Genomic DNA, 19278 nt, shown 5'->3' on the forward strand with positions numbered 1-19278 from the left:
TTTAACGTTCTTTCAACGTTACACGGGTGTTAGGGACGTCAGATGGATGTTGTTATGATGTTCAGCGTCAACTGGGTTCCTGTGGCATTCCAAACGGAAATTAGAAATCGAGATCGAATCTTAGGACATCGTCAACGCTAGATATTTTATAATTTTTATTCTTAGGTCAAGCCAATAAATGGATCAAGAATTTAGAGAAAAGCAACAAACTGGCTGTCGTCAAGATGTCTGACTCTGGTTATGCTCGCACACTCGAAAATGCTATCCAGGTACGGCTGTCAAACTAAAACCCTATTATCTCATTTCCTAGTGTTGACTTTGACCCTTGTTGAGACCGTTGCAGTGGTGTCAAACTAAATAATGGTCAGTGAAACAAGGGCTTTTAAAACACATTCTACTTATGTGAAACGACTTCAGCCCTAATAATAGAAGTTGTGCCAGATTCATCTGCCTCTGGATTTTAAGCCTTTATTTTTTTTAAATATTCTATTATTTCGTCACCTTTCTCCCTTTCTAGTTTGGAACACCAGTCTTACTGGAGAATGTAGGAGAAGAGTTGGATCCTATGCTAGAACCCATTCTTTTGAAACAAACATTCAAACAAGGTGGAGTAGAGGTGAGTGTTTGTTTTTCTTCTAGATTGAAAAAAAGTCTTTACATCAAGATTCTGCTTTCTTGTGGAGTTTGTTTCCTTGAGCTATTTCCAAATGATTTTTTGAAGTTTTCTTTTTGGCTTAATCGAAGGATCCTACACCCCGGTTTCATAGGCGGATCGGTTCCTCTACTCACTGAAAAATTGCTTTCATTGAAAGAATTACTCTGAAATTTCATATCCGGGAAAACTACACCGAACTTCAATCCCCATCTAAGAAGATTCCGCACTGGGTTTTCGATTGAGCAATGAGATACCAAATCACTGAGACAGGGGTGTGTTTTATATATTTGAATTTCAAAATTTCAATGGTGAAAACGCAAGGAGCTGAAATTTTAAATATAATCGCACGATGGGTTATTTTTTCGTATTTGGCACGCCCTCAAAGAGAGCAATTAATCGTTAATTGCATCCTGTAGAGAGCAATTAATCGTTAATCACACTCTCCAATGCCGCGCCATTGTTTACAAAATTGATTTTAATGTTTTTTCTTACATTTTTTGCATCGAACGTTTCAATTGCATTCGAAATTTATATTGTGAGAAAGAAAATCAATAAACAATAAAACAAAGACATAAAGAGAAGAGAAAAAAGTAAAACTCTCAGTGTAATTTCTGTAATTTACTTTCCTAACTGGGAAAAAGTAGTGACAGCCATTGTGCGATTAGCTCGTAATCACATAATAACTCGTACAATTCGAAAATTGCACTCGTGATTTTTTTGTTTCGAATTTTCCTCGTCCTTTCGGACTCGGAAAATTAATAACAAAAAAATCACTCGTGCAATTATATTCGAATTGCACTCGTTATCATGTGATTACATATACTAACTTAATTCGTACACAGTGTACACCTAATATTTTTTGGTATTGTAATAACTTCCCTTTTTATTTTTAGTATATGAAACTTGGTGAGAATGTCATTGAATATTCGAAAGATTTCAAATTCTACATCACAACTACGTTACGTAATCCACATTATTTACCAGAAGTATCTGTAAAGGTAACGTTTTATCTTCCATCTGCAATATCGAAATTCATCATGGCTTTTTTTCTACGCAATGAAAAATGCTAGTTTTTGGTAAGGTACTCGCTAAGAGGCCTTTAAAGTTTTTAATTTCGGGAAGATCGTTGCTTTCTACTGAGGTTGTCATTCATCATGGTTGGGCGATGGAACTTTTTTTCACTTTTTGCACTTTCTACCCAAACATAACGATCATCAATAAGATTTGTAACAAAAAAAAGGTGAGGGGACCGGCCTCCCAAAGGCGTGACCAATGCTTTGCATTGTATATAAAGTAGTCTTCATAACTCGAACACGCAAAGAGGAACGCAAATTTGTTCGAGTTAAGGAAATATCGAGTTATTGAAACTGGTTAATAAGGCATTAAGAAAACTTGTTCGAGTTATGATGGAGATATTCGAGTTAAAGAGACTCAAGTGTACTTTTGAAAACCCTTTCTGATGTCTTTTCATCTTTATAGGTTACACTTTTGAATTTTATGATCACACCTTTGGGACTTGAAGATCAATTACTTGGAATTGTCGCAGCGAAAGAGAAACCTGAACTTGAAGAGAAGAAAAACAAATTGGTGTTGGAAAGCGCTGCTAATAACCGTCAGGTAAATATTAACCCTTAGAAGCGTGTTTGGCTTTTGAGGGGTCTGGTAATGAAAATTTACAAGGAAATGAGGTCAAAATTATTATTGTTTTATGATAATTCATGTTATGCACCATTGCAATGTCTTCTGACATTACATCAGGGACCCAACAGCTGATTGGTTGTAAGTGACGTAAAATCAGTCAATACGTCACTTTAAACCAATCAGATGTTGGGTCCGTTAAAGACATTGCAATGATGCATATCATAAATATCAATGCAATGACTTCAGACAATTTGACGTCATTATTCCTTGTAAATTCCAACCCAGTCTCCTCATGTTTTAAAGGTTGATAGATGTATAGTTCTGACCATTTTTCGCCCACACTTTCGATGTAAAGCTTATGTCATTTTTGTAGGACATCCTTACTCTTGTGTGCCTAATTGTAGGGGGGGTCATTTTGCAATTCTTGGAAAAAAATCACTCCATATCACTTTATAAACACCCCCCCCCCTCGCAATTTTATGACCTTTATGCTACGAAGTGCCAAAATTGGCTAAAAACCTTCATTTTCCTAGAGGTTTTTAGCAAAATCAGGTCAATAGCACTTAATTATAACCTCCCCCCCCCATTTTGTTGATTTTTATCTGGAGTAACCACCCCCTGCTTATTCCCCCCTCCCTACAATTAAGCAGACGAGAGTAGCCTTCGAAACCTAAACCGCAGTGATATTGAGTGGTGTGTTTTTAGCTTTCAAGCAGTTGACCGAATTTAAACTAAAAGTTCGAACAACGTAAGCTGCAGTAAACTCTTTAGGATTTGATATTTACTTGGTATCTCCTCTAGAGTAACATTATGGTAAACGATTTCTACATTTTACAATAAGAACATCATATTGACCCTTTTTTCTTTTCTCTCTTTTTTGTCAGTTGAAAGAAATAGAAGATAAAATTCTCCATGTTCTCTCGTCTTCTGAGGTTTGTATTTTGACCACGTCACAGTTTTATTGAACGAATGTGCAATGTACGCTTTTTTTATAAGAATATAGTGTACTTTGGTTGAGGGTGAGCATTATTCTTATTTTTCTATTGTTCTAAACAATAGACCTATTGTTCTAACTCTAACCTAATACAAAAAAATCTCACCCTGATATTCTTATAGAAGTTATTCTTATAAAAAAAGCGTGTATCTTTATATTCATCCTACTACTGAGGGGCTTAGACTGGTAAGTTAAGAGCCAACTTATTAGATTATCCTTTGCTCGTAATGATTTGTTGATTCTTGTTTACTCTAAGGTCCCGGATAGAGGGGTTCCGAAATTGTTCCTCCGAAAACCCTAGAATATAATAACCAGGCTTTTTTGAGTAGTTCAGCTTGTTGTAGTTGAAAATATTTTCAAAAATAAACAAACGGGGTTGGGAGTGTTTTTTTTGAAAATTAATAAGCATGCGAGACGTTTATTCGGAACCTTAGAGTACTGACTGGACAGGCTGACACAAATGTATTTCATTTCCAATATAATTGTTAGTGATTGACCTTCACAATACCAATACATTAAATTCTACTTGATTTCATCACTTTATAGGGTAACATTTTGGAAGATGAGACAGCTATCAAAATTTTATCATCATCGAAAGTTCTCTCGGAAGAAATCACCGAAAAGCAGGTTCGTATCTATCTTTTGAAATCTCCGAATTGAATATACAACGTTTGGATTACATTGTATCCTTAATCATATTAGTTGATACCAATGAAGGGTTGTGAAATTAATTCAAACACAGAACCCTTCGTTTTGCTGCTTGTTAAACTTAGAATTTTTTTTAAACGTTTTGGCCTCATCCGAGTACCATTATCAGTAAAATGGAATTTTCACACATACAAGTCTATCCAAAGAATCATTCTGTAGTTGGATTTGTATGTCTAAATTTCTATTCTTTTTAATTTCATTTCAAATTTATTATTTCCTTACCATTCATTCCTCTTAGAGTTTTCCTTGAAATATTCCATCAGGAAATTAGGATAGGTTTCAGCTGTTGCTGAGATGTTATTACGTTTAAGTATGGACTGGAAACCCGTTTATAGCTTTACTGCAGAAACCTCAAAACACTTGAATTCATTGTTCAGCAGATACTTTTTCCCTAATCACTTTGTAAGATAGGAAAAATTTTAGCCAGCGTTTCCGGGCTACAATCTTGGACAAAATTGTCGAGACAAAGTGGATTTCCCTGCGAAATTTCAAACACCACAAATGATTTTCAACCGCGTTAAACTGCAGTTGGAAAGTAGAGTTTTAACTCTGAGTTTTAACATGATACTTAAGACTTAGTAGCTTAAGATCTAATGATTTAAAAGCTCAAAATTGTTCCAATAACGCTTGATATATAGCCTAGAAGCCACCAAACCCCTCCAAAATCGAAATATTCAATGAAAGAAAGTGGAAGTGCTGAAATAGCAATTCACGTCCGAACTCTAAATTAAAAAAAACGTTAAAATACACTAAAATCTTAATATATTTCGACCAAGATTGTAGTTGAACAATACAAAGAATATAAACAATCTAAAATCTCAGAATTTTGAACCATTTTCTTCTTTACAAACAGTTACTTGCGGTGAGCACTGAGAAGGAGATCGACGATACTCGTAATGGTTACAAACCAGTGGCTCAACACTCCTCCGTCCTGTTCTTCTGTATCTCTGACCTTGCAAATATTGAACCTATGTATCAATATTCTTTGACATGGTTTATTAACCTCTATGTCATGGTAAGTTCTTTTACAAGCAACAATGATTTCCTTTTGTTCGGTGGAAGCAAAGGAACAAATAATTTAATCGGATTTTTCGCAAATTTTCGCCTTTTTCGCGAAAATAAATTTTGCGAATTCGCATGAGATTGCTGATTCTACGAAATTAAATCCACGTGAAATCGAGATGAGATTAATATTCCCAGAAAATTTGCTATTTTCGATAAATTTGGCGTTTTCAATGTCACTCTCAACTGATTTTAAGTTGATCTCTTACCCCTCGTGAATTCAGCCAAAAGTATTCTGAAAGCTGTTCTTCCCAAATTTCCCGTGCGCCTTATTCGGGGACGTCTTTTTAAGGATTTTCGTGTTTGAAGAGAATTAAATCTTGCTTTTGTGTACCTACAATGGAATATGATACACTTACTTTAAAAATTTTCAGTCCATCGAGAAGAGTCGGAAATCGAACGATTTATTCGAACGAATCGATAATCTGAACGATCATTTCACGCAAAGCATTTACAACAACGTTTGTCGATCATTGTTCGAGAAAGATAAACTTCTTTTCTCTCTTATTCTCACCGTTAACATTCTCAAAGCAAGGTAACTGTTTATTCTTTACCTTGAAATTTCTCCCTCTATCTCTCAACCTCTAACCGGTAGATCTTTTGATTTTAAAGGCATAATTAGATGAAATAATTAATCTACAGAAATCTCCAATGGTTCTGGGTAAAACCTCCAAATATTTTTGTCTATTTTAAGTTGTAATGTCACAATTTGAAAACTCTAGCAATGGTTCTTACTTTAAAATTATATTCTTTTATTACTCTTAGTGACGAATAGATTTAACAATTACTTTACTAGATATTTTATTGATTAGTGAAAGCTCTCGCCTGTACCAGAAGACTACGGCTTTTTCCTCTACGCCGTTCCGAGGAAATCAATACATAATATAAATCAAGTTCAAGTTTTCCATATAATTGAATTTACTCTCAAATTTCCCTTTTCTAGGAACGAATTGGACGATCAAATATGGCGTTTCTTGTTGACAGGTGGAGTGGGTTTAGACAACCCGTACCCAAACCCCTGCTCCAGTTGGTTGAATGAGAGGTCTTGGTCCGAGTTAGTCAGAGCTTCAGGCATGGAGCAATTCAAAGGAATCAAAGATGGTATGATTGCCTGTCTTGTTTTATTTTTCCTTTAATGTCTATGTATAAAATTGATGTCAATAATTTCAAAATTCTTTCACGTTTACTCTCTAATTGATCCAGGGGACCAAAAATTATATTTCAAAAAAATAAAAAAATTACATTCGAATTAGAGAATAATTTGAATTACAGAGAGTAATTTATACCACTCTCTAGCCGAGTAGACCTGTTTTAGTTCGAATTTCAAAAATATTTGAATGATAGGAGTTCAAATAAGAGATAGTTGACTGTATTTCTTCCTTTTCCTTAGACATTGTGGATAAGAGTTGGAAGGAGTTTTACGATTCTGCAAAACCACATAAAGAATTGATACCAACCGGATGGGATGCTAAACTCAAGGGTTTAGAAAGGTGAGTATAATTTGGAGTCTCCATAACTCAAACACGCACGGAAAATGGGAAATTTCGAGATTAAGGAGCAAGGTTTATGAGGCATTATTAACTGAAGGAACCATAAAACTTGTCCGAACTAGGGAGACATTCGAGTTAAAGACTATGTACTTATAAAATATGTTGCAGGGCTACGTAGAAAATAATATTTCAGGATGATTAAATTTTCTTAAAGGTTTTGTTGTTGAATAAGAGTAATACCTTTTGCTTACTCATCAATTTTAATTTACAAGCTTTTTCCCATTGAATTGACACGAATGTGGGGCAAGATTGGTCAGAAAAAAGAGGAAAAGAAAAAGAAAAACATTTTTTGTTTATATCAGCACAATATAACGATAGGGAGACACTTTCCTGATATGAAACATGTGTCTGATATGAAACGGGGTAAAAGTAAAACCTTTAAGACCGAAAAACTGCCCATACTGAGATCTTCATTCTATAAACTAAAGACACTCCTCATAACTTTTCTACATTTTTATAGACTGGTTATACTACGTTGCATACGACCCGACAAAGTGGTACCAGCAGTTCAGGTAAGATTTTATTTTATAATAGAAACTCTTTTCATTTATTATCTAAGGTTACGTAAACCCTTAGACCAAATGGTCTCTCTTTCAACGCACATAAATGTTTAACCCTTTGCATTTTTTTTTAAGGCTATGAATACTCGAGAGTCTTGTTTTTAATATTTTCAACATGTTTGAAAGTTTATTATGTGACTGAAAATTACTCATTTAAAAATCATCCAAATTCCTCCTATAGGATTTCATTGTCGACAATATGGGGCGTACATACGTGGAACCGCCCACCTTCAACCTACCATTGAGTTACGGTGATGCAAATTGTACAACGCCCTTGATCTTCGTCCTCTCACCAGGGGCGGATCCAATGGCGGCACTTCGTAAATTTGCGGACGAAAAAGGATTTGGAGGGGATCGAACACAAACGATATCTCTTGGTCAAGGGCAGGTAAGGTAGCTTTTTCAAAGTTCTTATCTCAGAAGGATATAAAGAGATTTTCCGTCTTAAAATTCTGCAAAATTCGCCGAAATTTTCCGTTTCAGACGATAAAACCTTTGCTTTGACCATTGTCTATTTGAAATTATATTATCCCATAGACACGTCTGTGTTGACACCTAATCAGACGTTATAACCTTACTAAGCTTACTAAAATTCAAATTACAAGTCAAGTTAAAGATTTTCGTTAACCATACAATAAACTTCATTTCTTTTATTGTGGCCTGGTAGCTCAGTCGGTAGGTAGAGCGTTCCAAGGATTGTTGGTTCGATCCCTGATCACAGCGAATGTGTAGCTTCGGTTGGGTAATCTGATCTAGGCGATAGTTACTGGGAGCTGAGCGTAGAAGTGGCGCTCCACCTCAGCATTCGACCTCCCAGGTCTAGTGCAAATAGAAAAGGGGGTAGAGCTCCTCACTCCCGGTTCCGACGATAGCCACCAGACAAATATACTTCTTCCTTTTGTTGATTTCCAGGGTCCGATCGCACACAAAATGATCCAAGACGCTTTAAACAATGGCACGTGGGTTGTTCTGCAAAATTGCCACGTCGCCACTAGCTGGATGCCTACGTTAGAGAAAATATGTGAACAAGAAATTATTCCGGAAAATACACATCAAGACTTCAGATTGTGGTTAACAAGTTATCCTTCACCCGATTTTCCAGTATCTATTTTACAAAATGGTTTGTGTTTTCTTTCCTTCTTTTATTTATACGTCCGAGGTCAAGTTTTGAAATTTAGTTTCGTCTAGCTAATTATCTTTTGTTATTCACCAATAAGCTATATCAAAGCAAATGACTCTTATTGTAAAAGCAAATTGTTTTGATCCTTTCGAGATATTGTTAGAATTAGACGCATCAAATTTTCGGTTTTAGACTCTAAGAGCTTTTACTCTTGGTTGCATTTTCTGAACTTTAAAGTAGTCGAGGTCTAGCGAGGTTGTTTTATCCTGGTTTTTCTTTTATTTATTATTAAAAGTTTTCCCGTCTCGATTTCAGTCTCAAAATTCTACATAATTCACCAAAATCTCAAGAATATGTGCTAATTTAATGTACAAAATCCATTTTCCGTCTCAGTTGAAAAAACTTACTTTGACCACTGCTTATTATTTCCCATTCAGGTGTTAAAATGACGAACGAACCGCCGAAAGGTTTGCGTGCAAATATTCTACGTTCGTACACAAGTGATCCCATCTCTGATGAAGCCTTCTTCCAAGATTGCAATAAAGTAAGAATCTTTCGTTTTTTATATTTATTCACGAATTTCTTTCTTTCAATCATTCATTCAATGGTTTATTCGAAATGTTTATGATATTCGTTCGTTCCCTTTTTAGGCATCAGCTGCAAGTGTTTATCCTCGAACATTTTTTGCTGTTACTTACCTTGTCTGTGAATTCACTTACCTTTATATATCCCTGGACCAAGCTATATCCGCCATCTTTAATCGAAGTTTTTTGAAAGTTGGTACCCGCAAAGAAGCCATTGTAGTGTTTGAAACTTTGCCTACCGACAAACGGCGTTACATCACTAGTGTACAAGCGAAATAAGATCTAGCGCTCTCTCCGCGGGTACCAATTTCAAAAAAACTCCGATCATATTATTTTGGTTAGCCGGCATTGAGTGATAGGGATATATAAAGGTCAGTGTGTGAACGTCCGAACAAACAACTTCTATCATTATCTCGATTTTCATTTTAGCCTTACGAATGGAAGAAAATGTTATTCGGTTTGTGCTTTTTCCACGCCCTGGTTCAAGAAAGGCGTAATTTCGGCGCCCTAGGATGGAATATCCCATACGAGTTCAATGAATCTGATTTGCGAATCAGTATGCGACAACTCCAGGTAAATAGATTTGATACATCAACAGCCTGTAGTAAAGTAGACTAGAGTCTACTTCTAGCTGAACTTTACTTTTTGATAATTTTTTATGACGCTGAGTCCAGTGAAGTAGACTAAGAGCGTTTGGCGAGGTCGCCATTTTGAGAGAAAATGTTAAAAAATCCTAATAACAATAAGACTACTTGGAGTTGAAAGATATAATCATAAATGAGAAACAAACATCAATAAAAGATTTGGAATCCCTTATTCTCAAATAAAAACATTGCTTCATACTGTTTTTACCTTCCAAAAACAACTAAACTTTTGCCTAAGCAAAAGCATATTACCATATACTACCGGGCCACTTAATCGCGCCATCCAGTTTATCCGGGCTAGTAATAAAGTAAAAGTGAACTTCTTTGTTTTGACGATATTCACCTTATATACAGTGCTCACAGTTCTTCTGTCTCAGGCAGATTTCCACCTGTGCAAAGCCTTAGAATATAGTGAAATTCAGAAAAATATTCAAATCTGGGCTAATTTGTCATGTTGAAAAACTTTTCTTTGACCAATGTATATAGGGTCATTCTGAGAAAACGTTAACAATGATCTATGCCTGATTGAGTCGTCCCTATGGTGGGTGCTATCAAATAATGCATATGGGTCGCGGTACTACTAGGGCCCTACTGGTTGTATCCCGTCAAAAAGGGGTGTGACGTAACTACGTACACCTTTCTTTACCGGCTCACAGTGTAAGTGGACAAACAAAGAACTTAAGAGCCGTGATCCTTGCTATTCGAAATCTCAAAAGTCGATATTTGTGGCAATTTAATATATAAAGGTTTTCAATAAACTCAGGTCTATTAAATTACTGGGAAATCTGAGATTTGAAAGTTTTCTACATTACTAGACGACTAACTCAGACAAATAAAAATATAATTGAAAGGACAATTTAATAGTTCATACAAATAGATATAGACCCCTAACAATAAGGTATCATATGACACCATTATTACTGTATTACACGGATTATAAAACGTTTATTTACCGTCTGGTTTGTAACACAAATGTTTTTTCTTCATTTACAGATGTTTTTGAACGAGTACGAACAGGTACCGCTAGAAGCGTTGGGTTATCTTTTCGGTGAATGTAACTACGGTGGTCGTGTAACAGATGATAAAGATCGCCGTCTCTTATTGTCATTGCTTGAAATCTTCGTTTGTCAAAGTATCATTGATGGTGATGAGTATAAGTGAGTTGTTTATCGGGAAATCGGATTTCTCTTCGGGCTTAGATGGGAGTTTGTATAGTGGTGTTTCAAGTTTGATTAAGCTCCCTGGTCAAAATTCTTGATAAGATCTTGGAAGAACTTTCAATATCTTAGTAAGATCTTGGCAAGATTCTATATTATCCAAGATCTTGGATTTTCTTGGTAAGATCTTGGTAAGAACTTGCAAGATCTGGCAAGATCTTGACAAGAACTTTGATCAGGGTTGCGTAATTTCTTACGTAATAAGTTTGATTAAGTTACGTAACTTCTGGCATTATGGAAGCAACCATTCGATTTGTGTGAAGAATATTCTCTTCAAATTCAAACGTTTGTTTTGCATTGATGATGGATTTTCTTCAAACAGCGTAACTTCGGCAAAGTCGGAGAAACCTCTATTTAGGGACTCTCATCTATTCACTTTTTTTAGGCTACCCTAGAGAAGATTTTATAGATTCTATTAAAAAGTTTTTTGGCAATTATTTGAATAAAGGATCGTACCAGGAACTTATAAAAGCTCACAAAATCATATTCTTTTACAATGAAAAGACAGTTTTATTGGAGTCATCTGCACTATAAATCGTTTTAAAAGTGCCTTTAATTTGGTCCTTCAAGTCGGTCTTTCGAGACAGAATCAGGAAATAATTTCCAATTAATTTTCAGGTTTTCACCGAGTGGAGCCTATTATGCACCCACCGATGGTATTTACGACTCCTACGTCGATTACATCCGAGACATGCCACTTATCCCCGATCCGGAGGTTTTCGGGTTGAATGAAAATGCGGACATCACTAAAGAACAACAAGAAACACAAATGGTTTGTTTGCTTTCTGTTTTATGATTAACGATGAATATTTGTTTAAGTAGACTGTGAACGAGAGTTTAGAACCATTGTTCCATTCCTAAAGCTTCAGTGGTGAATTTGAGCTGAGTTCAAAGTTTAGAGAGTCTTAATTTTCTTAAAAGGAGTCTGGACAAAATAAACACTTTTGGACAAATTCTTGGATCGATTTTGAAACCCTTTAAATCCGCCACTGGCTTCAACATAAGGTGTTCTACAAGAAATTTGCAAAAAAAGTCAGAGCATCATACGTGAACCACGCATTCTTTTTATGAAACCAATCTTTGATTTTTAAGATTTTCTTCTGTTCCATTTCAGCTGTTTGATAGTATCCTATTAACGCTCCCACGACAAGCAAGTGGTGCTGGAAAATCGCCCGCTGAGACCATCGGTGATCTAGCGGCGGACATTTTAGCGAAATTTCCGAAACCTTATGATATCGAGATGGTGATGGAAAAATATCCAGTGATGTATGACGAATCGATGAATACGGTTTTGAGACAAGAATTGATTCGATTCAATCGATTGATCGTGGTCGTACGTGCTTCGTTACAAAATATACAGAAAGCCATCAAGGTGAGTGTGATCATTCTAGTTCATTGCTTAAGGTCTAGAACCAACATATGTCATCCAATAAGTCGAATCTTCTGTGTACGATTTGAAGCCAATCATTTCCTCATTTCTTACATAAGTTGCCTGGCCCGCGTGGTTTTCATATAAACGCTTGATTGAAAGTAACATTAATTTCCAGAATTCGAAAAATTTTAAAACGCAAAAACAAAGAAAGTCCGAAAAGTTGCGCAAATTTTAAGGCATCACTTTGGTTTGCCTAAGAAAGGTTGAAGATTCCTCTCTAGTATTGGGTATACCTCTTTGGTATCACTCAAAAGTGACCGTAGCGAAAAGGTAGAGCATTCAGCTACGGTGCGCAAGGTTGTGGGTTCGATCCCCAGCGGGGTCATACCAAAGATTCTCAAAATAGTACTTGATGCCTCTGCTTGATGTTCAGCAACTAAAGAGACGGATCAAGGGTAAGTGGAGAAATCCATGGAGTGGCGCCCTCCCCTACCTTCGGGTAGACAGTTATACAACAAGGGAGCATTCGGGTCGCCCTCGACTGCAGTCGCAAACTTACTTACTACTTTGGTGTCGAACCCAAAAAGATAAAAGATCAGAGTTTGACGATCTGTATTGATATGGCAATAATTAATACTTCTACAAACTAGCTAAGATTACAACATCCTTACTAAATATCATAGAATTTATGAACTGAACAAGACAGTTCTTTCTTTACCATTTTTTAGGGTTTGGTAGTGATGTCGTCAGAACTTGAAGATGTCTTCAATAATATGTTAGTAGGGAAAGTCCCCGCTGTATGGGCTGCTAAATCCTATCCGTCGTTGAAGCCATTGGGAAGTTACATTGCTGACCTGCTGGAAAGGTAAGAATCTAAGGGGAATTTTTGGATAATAAATAATCGCCGAACATTAACAACATATATTTTTATGCAACGAGCGTCTCGTTTCTGCTGTTAAATCAGAATGGTTGCAGTTGCAAAGTTCCATTCTAATGTTAAAAATATATTGAGAATTTTAAATTTCGGTCGAGAATTGCGATTTCAGTACTTCAACTTTATTTCATTGGATATTTCGATTTGGGAGGGGGTTCAGTGGCTTCTAAGCCATATTCCCAGCCATACTAGAACAATTTTGATCCTTTTGATCCTGATATCGTGAGGTGTTAAGTCTCATGTCAAAGCTTAGAGTTAAAACTCAATGTTTTAAAAATCATTTGTGGTGTTTAAAATCTTAAAAGAAACCCCCTTTTGAATTATGACTTTGACTGTCAACAGAGACCAACTCAGCGCCAAGGCTTGCGAATGGGCGGCTGCCTTCTACCGTTTTTGTCTAAATGTCATTGCTTCGGGTCTATATTATATTCATAATGGCAGAAGTGAACCGAAAGATGGGCTCCTTCGATCCGTCGGCGAGAGATTTGAAGCTGAACAGTAAGAAAGAATTTTTTCTTTTTTCTCGGACAGATTGAAGTTTTTCCAAGATTGGATTGAACATGGTATTCCAAGCGTCTTCTGGATTTCCGGATTCTACTTCACGCAATCTTTCTTAACCGGTATGTGGATATCTCTTCATTAGATTCGTGCATCTGTTACATGCTATTCTCTATGAAATTTAAAGGGAAAAAAATGCACAAATATGTGCAGATTTCCCATCAAGGAAGTCTTTTCCATTGCTGTTGTCTTTGTAAGACTTATCTCAATTTGCAAAAAGAGTCCTCGACCTTAAAAAGCATATTACTGCACCGACATAGAAAAAATCATATACTAAAACACGAATCCTATGACTCACCTAAGATAATCGATGGCAAACCAGCACTTTTACCATCGATGATCTTGCAGGTCAAAACTGCGGTCAGTTTGTAATCAAATTCATGACATTTTTATTATGTCGTTCATATTGATACTGCTGAATTTCGGGTCAATACCGAATGAATTTTCATTTCACTTTACCATTACATTTGTTCAATCTCCTTATTTCCTTTTGATTGAAACCATTTCAAAGTGTCTATAAAGGTTTAGGCTGATGCAAATTTTTACTCTAAGAAAGGTTTTTTTAAACTTGTCAACTTTTTAACTCCCTCATTCAAGGTGCTTCACAAAACTTCGCGCGAAAACATCGTATACCCATTGATCACGTTGGATTCGAATTTCACGTGTTGGAAAAAGGTGCTGACGTCAGGAAAAGACCTGAAGATGGTGTTTACGTCAAGGTTAGTTAAAAGAGGGAATAATCGTTAATTCAATGATTTAAAAATTTACATCATTTTTATGTTTGAAATGTTTGAATACACTATAAGGTCCCAAATAAACGTTCCACCCGGTTATTAATTTTTGAATTTTTTGGACCCCCCCCCCCCCCCCGTTTAATTATTTTTGAAAACATTTTCAGCAATCAAAAGCTAAATTGTTCTAAAAAGCCTGGTTCTAGTATATAATTACCTTTTGTTTTGTTTTTCAGAGGTATAATTTCCGCCGGCAATTAGATCCCTCGCTTATCATGGTTTCGTTTACCCCTTTTATTGGGACCCCCTACTACTCAGGACCTTAGAATAGTTGACGTTGATTGGTTACAAGGAAAAAATATTTTAGTTAAAAATATGACATAAATTTTGAAAAAATTATAGTACCTAGTGAGCGCGTTTTAAAAGCAATTTTGAGGATACAGTATCCAAAATGTGTCATGAATGATTCTCTTTATGACAGTGGCGTCTTCATAACTCAATCCTCCATAACTTGAACAAGTTTTCTGGTCCCTTCAGTTAACAATGTCTTATAAACCAATTTCCATTACTTCGAACATCTTTGTGTTCCCCATGCGTCATTGTATCTTTGAACTTCTTTATATGACTGGACCATCTTCAAAGTTTTTTTACGAAAGCAATAGCTTGTTGCTTTCTCCAGAATCTTATATTTTGTCTTTTTTTCAAGGGATTATTTTTGGAAGCAGCACGTTGGAGTTATGAGACGAAAGCACTCGGTGAATCATTACCCAAAGTCCTTTTCGAAGAAATGCCAATCGTAAGTCATCAATCATTTTTATTCATATTCCTCTTTAATAATCCAAAGATTGAAAGGTGTATAGAGAAATACTATATATTACTATAGAGAGATATACTATAATATAAACTGAATATTCAGGATATACTGAATATTCAATATTATGAACAATTTAAGAAGATTTTAAGGCTTTGAGGACTCTAAACATTTCTTAAGAAATTGCACAAAAATACATAAGCAATGGGGAAAGAAATGCTCACAAAATGCAGAAGATAAAAGCATATTAAGAACATTTAAAGGCTTCAAACTCAAAAAGTTAGGAACATCATAAGGTTTCAAAAAATTTGGATATTCTTACAAAAAAACGTGTATACATAGGCCTGATTACAGTAATTCAATATGGAGCCGAAAAAGGAAAGATATGATCTAATTAATTTTTTGTTTTCTTCAGATGTGGCTTGTACCAGGCGAAAAGAAGAAATTCCAGCCCAAACCTTGCTACAACTGTCCCGTCTACAAAACAAGCGCACGCCGCGGAACGCTTTCAACCACAGGTCACTCCACAAATTTCGTCATGTATGTTCAAATACCAAGTGATAAGCGAGAAAGCCATTGGATTAATCGAGGCGTTGCGTTACTATGTCAACTGGATGACTAAACACTTTAAAAAGCGGACGCTTTACTGAGCTAAATTTTAACTGAAAGCCTTATTTTAAACTCATATTTTAGAACGTGATATATATTTTACAAAAAACATTTTTTCAGTATGTGTATATAAAAATTTCAAAAATAATTTTAGAACAGGGTAACCTTATTGTAATATTTTTTCATAAAGATTTTTTCAAAAGTTTGTTATTTATTTATTAGAGGAATGTTATTTTTTAAGAAAAACGAAGTGTGAATATATCTTGTTATAATTTTTTAACGCGCTGAAATTATTTGGTCGTTTACCGGGAGAAAGTCCCGTAAAAATACAAAGCTAGCGTAATTTTACGGCTGTGTCGTGCGTATCAAATTTTTTTCGGGAAAAAAGATTGTAATATATGTGTTTTTAATTAATAATTCTTTCATTCATGTATGTATACGATTATAAATTTTAAGAAAGATAAATGATATAATTTGATTGTGTTAAAGAATGTTTTCTAAATTCTATCACTTTTGAACTTTAGATTCGGTGGACAGGAACTCGCCCTCCATTCGGCGAAAAATTAACATCCTGTGCACCAAAATTTCAGATTTCCCAAATGTTATATGATTCAAGACTCTTTGTAAGAGTGCAGTTTTCTTTTCTAACTATGTATTTTACAGAATACTCTCAATTTTGAGTGCTTTAATTTAGGGTTGCAAAGTAGACTTATTTAACTCTGAGAAATACCCAGTAATTAAAGTGGAAAGACAAACTCGAGCCCAGACTCTTAGCTCGCTTTTCTGATTCTGTTATCTGGTGCGATAGATCTTTTTGTGTCTGTGTGAAAGCCACGTGGCCCAAAACTTAATCCCTTCCAAGAGAATCTCCTATAGCTCCTTTGGTTTACTTAAAACGTGAAAATTGGTTACTTCTCTGTTATCAGAAGCAGCTACCACTGACGTAAAATTTTGAAAATCAAAAGCCTATAGCCCCGGGGGGGGTACTACCCTTGTCGACCGACGGGGATGCTCCGCTGCGGTTCGAAAAATGGACCCTACGTGGGACTCGAAATTTGCGAAAAAAGTGACCCTGAATGGGACTGAAATTCCAAAATTTTCTCAAATTTTCTACTTTTTCCCCAAATTTTCCAAAAAGAGGCACCCTACGAGGGACTGATTTTTCTATTTTGGTGTTTTTGCGACCCTACCTGGGACTCGTGGAGGTTAGAAAAGGTACCCTGACCAGCGGAGCATCCCCGTAACCCATCTTGCCCTAGTACCCCCCCCCCCCCCCGGGCCTATAGCTATACAAATTTTGATTTGACGTCTCGCGCGTCTCTGTAGAGGACGTGCTGAGAGGAACATTTTCCTTCGCTGTTTTTATGTCTTTCATCCTTTCTCACTTCTATTATTTTGAGCGATTAATAATTCATGACGTTTTTTAACAGATTAAAACCAGCCTTCCCTCACCGAATGCAAAAAACGAAAGTGAAACAGGATTAGTGATCTCACATTTCTCGGAATTCATCCTCTTGACAAGAGGATTGGACCGAGCCAAAAAATTTGCTTGTTTTTATTCTGGCGGGAATCTCGCACTGATTGTTTATTGGTTGCCGAGTTTTGCGGTGATGATTTTAAAGATGGCTGCTGAAAATGTTGCTTTTTTTAGAAAACGTTTGAAAATTCTAAAAAAGAAGAGAATAAAACTGTTGCCTTTATCCAATTAACAATCAGTCGTATTGTAAGTAATTGTTTATTTGCTAAAGCTTTCTCTCATGGAGTAGATAGTACAGTAGAGGTTCGAAAGCAAAGATAGTCGTTGACAAATCAAAAAAGGTCCAATCTCAAAATTATTGCCTTAGAAAACGAAGAATTTTTCTGTTTGTCTGAGCATAAATTTTGAGATTGACCCTGTTTCAAGCAGTTACATCAATATGCCTTCTTACCTGTCTTTAAAAATATAAATAAAAGTAATCACGGAAAAGGATGCGAAAAAAAAAAGACATAAGTGTGAGAACAGAGTAATCAAACTCGTTAGAAAAAGTAAGTACCATTAGAAGTCATAAAAAATCAACCTAAATAAATGCAATCGAAATCCCAGAGAACTTCATAATTCCCCAAACAACATTACATTACTATGTCGAACTCCCGTTACATAAATTTTACAATTACGTCAGAGTAGACTACGCTCGCCACCGAAGAGGTTTATTTGGAAAGGGTAATTACATTTTATTGTTCACTTTTTTTTTAAAGATTGGCCGGGTTGGAAAAGTATGAATTTCTTTGTACATATTTTACCCATCCCAAATATTTAGGAGGCTGAGTTTTAAAAAAATGGTCAAGTTGAAACGAACGATAAATGTATCAAGGTCTGTTTTATTTACCCCCTGGTGACTTAACAAAAGAGACTTAACTCGATGTTACAATCCAATTATTGAAAGTTTGTCTCGGCCTTTTTATAATGAGCGAGACATACGTTCTCTGATTACGCAATTTTCATATTGACATTTTCGAGGCATTTTGATGTAACTGTCAAGTAGATGGGACCCTCCTCACTATGCAAAATGGGCTTATCTCAAATTTAAGGCTAGCTAGACAGAACAACTCTTACAAGCTTTTCTCTCGCTCATCAGACAAATTTTGTGATTGGCCCTATTGATTTGTCAAAGGGAAGGGTTGTTAAGAAAGTGATCACGAGTACTCGAACTCAAAAGTTTTTTGAAATTTTGGTACTCAAAATTCAATTGTTGATTTATAAGTGTTCGTTCGAGTTCTTTATCATTATTGATTACTTCGGTAATCAAATTTATTGATTAGTATTATACCGTCCGCCTGGTAACACTCCTTACTAACGTGAGATCGGGTAACTTGCATCAGTGGAGGCTAACATGCATAGCCCTCAAACAGTTAGTGGAAGTACTTTGATTTGTGAAGCGTCTTTACGTCACATAGAACAAAAGAAAATAGCAAAAGAACAAAAAAGAATTACCAATAGCTACCATTTCGCAACCATGAGGGGGGATCGCGATTTTATGGAAATGGGATTCCTTATATCGCAAAAAAGCATCTTCTGAAAATTTCATTCTTCCCCATAAATGCAAAAATGAAAAGCAAAGCAACTTTTTGTTTTCTAATGGTCTTTTTAATCTGCCATGAAGTGTTATAAAATTCCTTATAAAACGACACGTTCTCCTAGTAAGAGGTTTAAAAAATGACGTAGAAACAAGAAACTGTGAAAATCACCGTAAGGCGATGGGAATTTGATGTTCTGTTTACCGTCGCGTTTCAAAAAATATTTGATGCGGCAAAATTTCATTATTCATTATTCATTATTCCTACCTGGTGCTTCCAATCTCCAACGAAGTTGAATTCCACCGTGAAATCGAGCTGCTTTCACTTTCGGAATCAAAATGACATGCGCGAAAATTCAAACGCGTTCACGACGTGTCTAAAACGCTAATTTCTAAAACGCCCTTGATGCCGCCCACTGCTTAGAAAAATGCCCGCCCCATTCCCGGACATGATTGGAACCATGTTTTTTACTTG

General features: G+C 35.9%; 1 protein-coding gene across 1 annotated transcript in view; it reads left to right on the plus strand.

Moving 5' to 3' along the window:
- LOC136812452 (dynein axonemal heavy chain 3-like) overlaps positions 1-16241 on the plus strand; it is a gene marked incomplete at its 5' end in the record, with an annotated part of 51190 nt that extends 34949 nt beyond the window's left edge. Inside the window, 23 exon segments of the mRNA XM_067068948.1 lie at positions 166-269; positions 518-616; positions 1549-1653; positions 2135-2272; positions 3181-3228; positions 3837-3917; positions 4852-5013; positions 5435-5595; positions 6004-6161; positions 6451-6550; positions 7071-7122; positions 7352-7558; positions 8083-8290; positions 8728-8834; positions 9304-9447; positions 10512-10675; positions 11354-11507; positions 11850-12107; positions 12836-12972; positions 13573-13661; positions 14197-14318; positions 15037-15126; positions 15557-16241. Of these exon segments, the coding sequence (XP_066925049.1) occupies positions 166-269; positions 518-616; positions 1549-1653; positions 2135-2272; positions 3181-3228; positions 3837-3917; positions 4852-5013; positions 5435-5595; positions 6004-6161; positions 6451-6550; positions 7071-7122; positions 7352-7558; positions 8083-8290; positions 8728-8834; positions 9304-9447; positions 10512-10675; positions 11354-11507; positions 11850-12107; positions 12836-12972; positions 13573-13661; positions 14197-14318; positions 15037-15126; positions 15557-15763 (3095 nt within the window).
- Positions 16242-19278: the final 3037 nt, after the last annotated feature.

This window comes from Clytia hemisphaerica, unplaced genomic scaffold (genome assembly GCF_902728285.1).
Source record: "Clytia hemisphaerica strain Z4C2 unplaced genomic scaffold, Clytia hemisphaerica genome assembly, whole genome shotgun sequence".
NCBI classification, from domain to species: Eukaryota; Metazoa; Cnidaria; class Hydrozoa; order Leptothecata; family Clytiidae; genus Clytia; species Clytia hemisphaerica.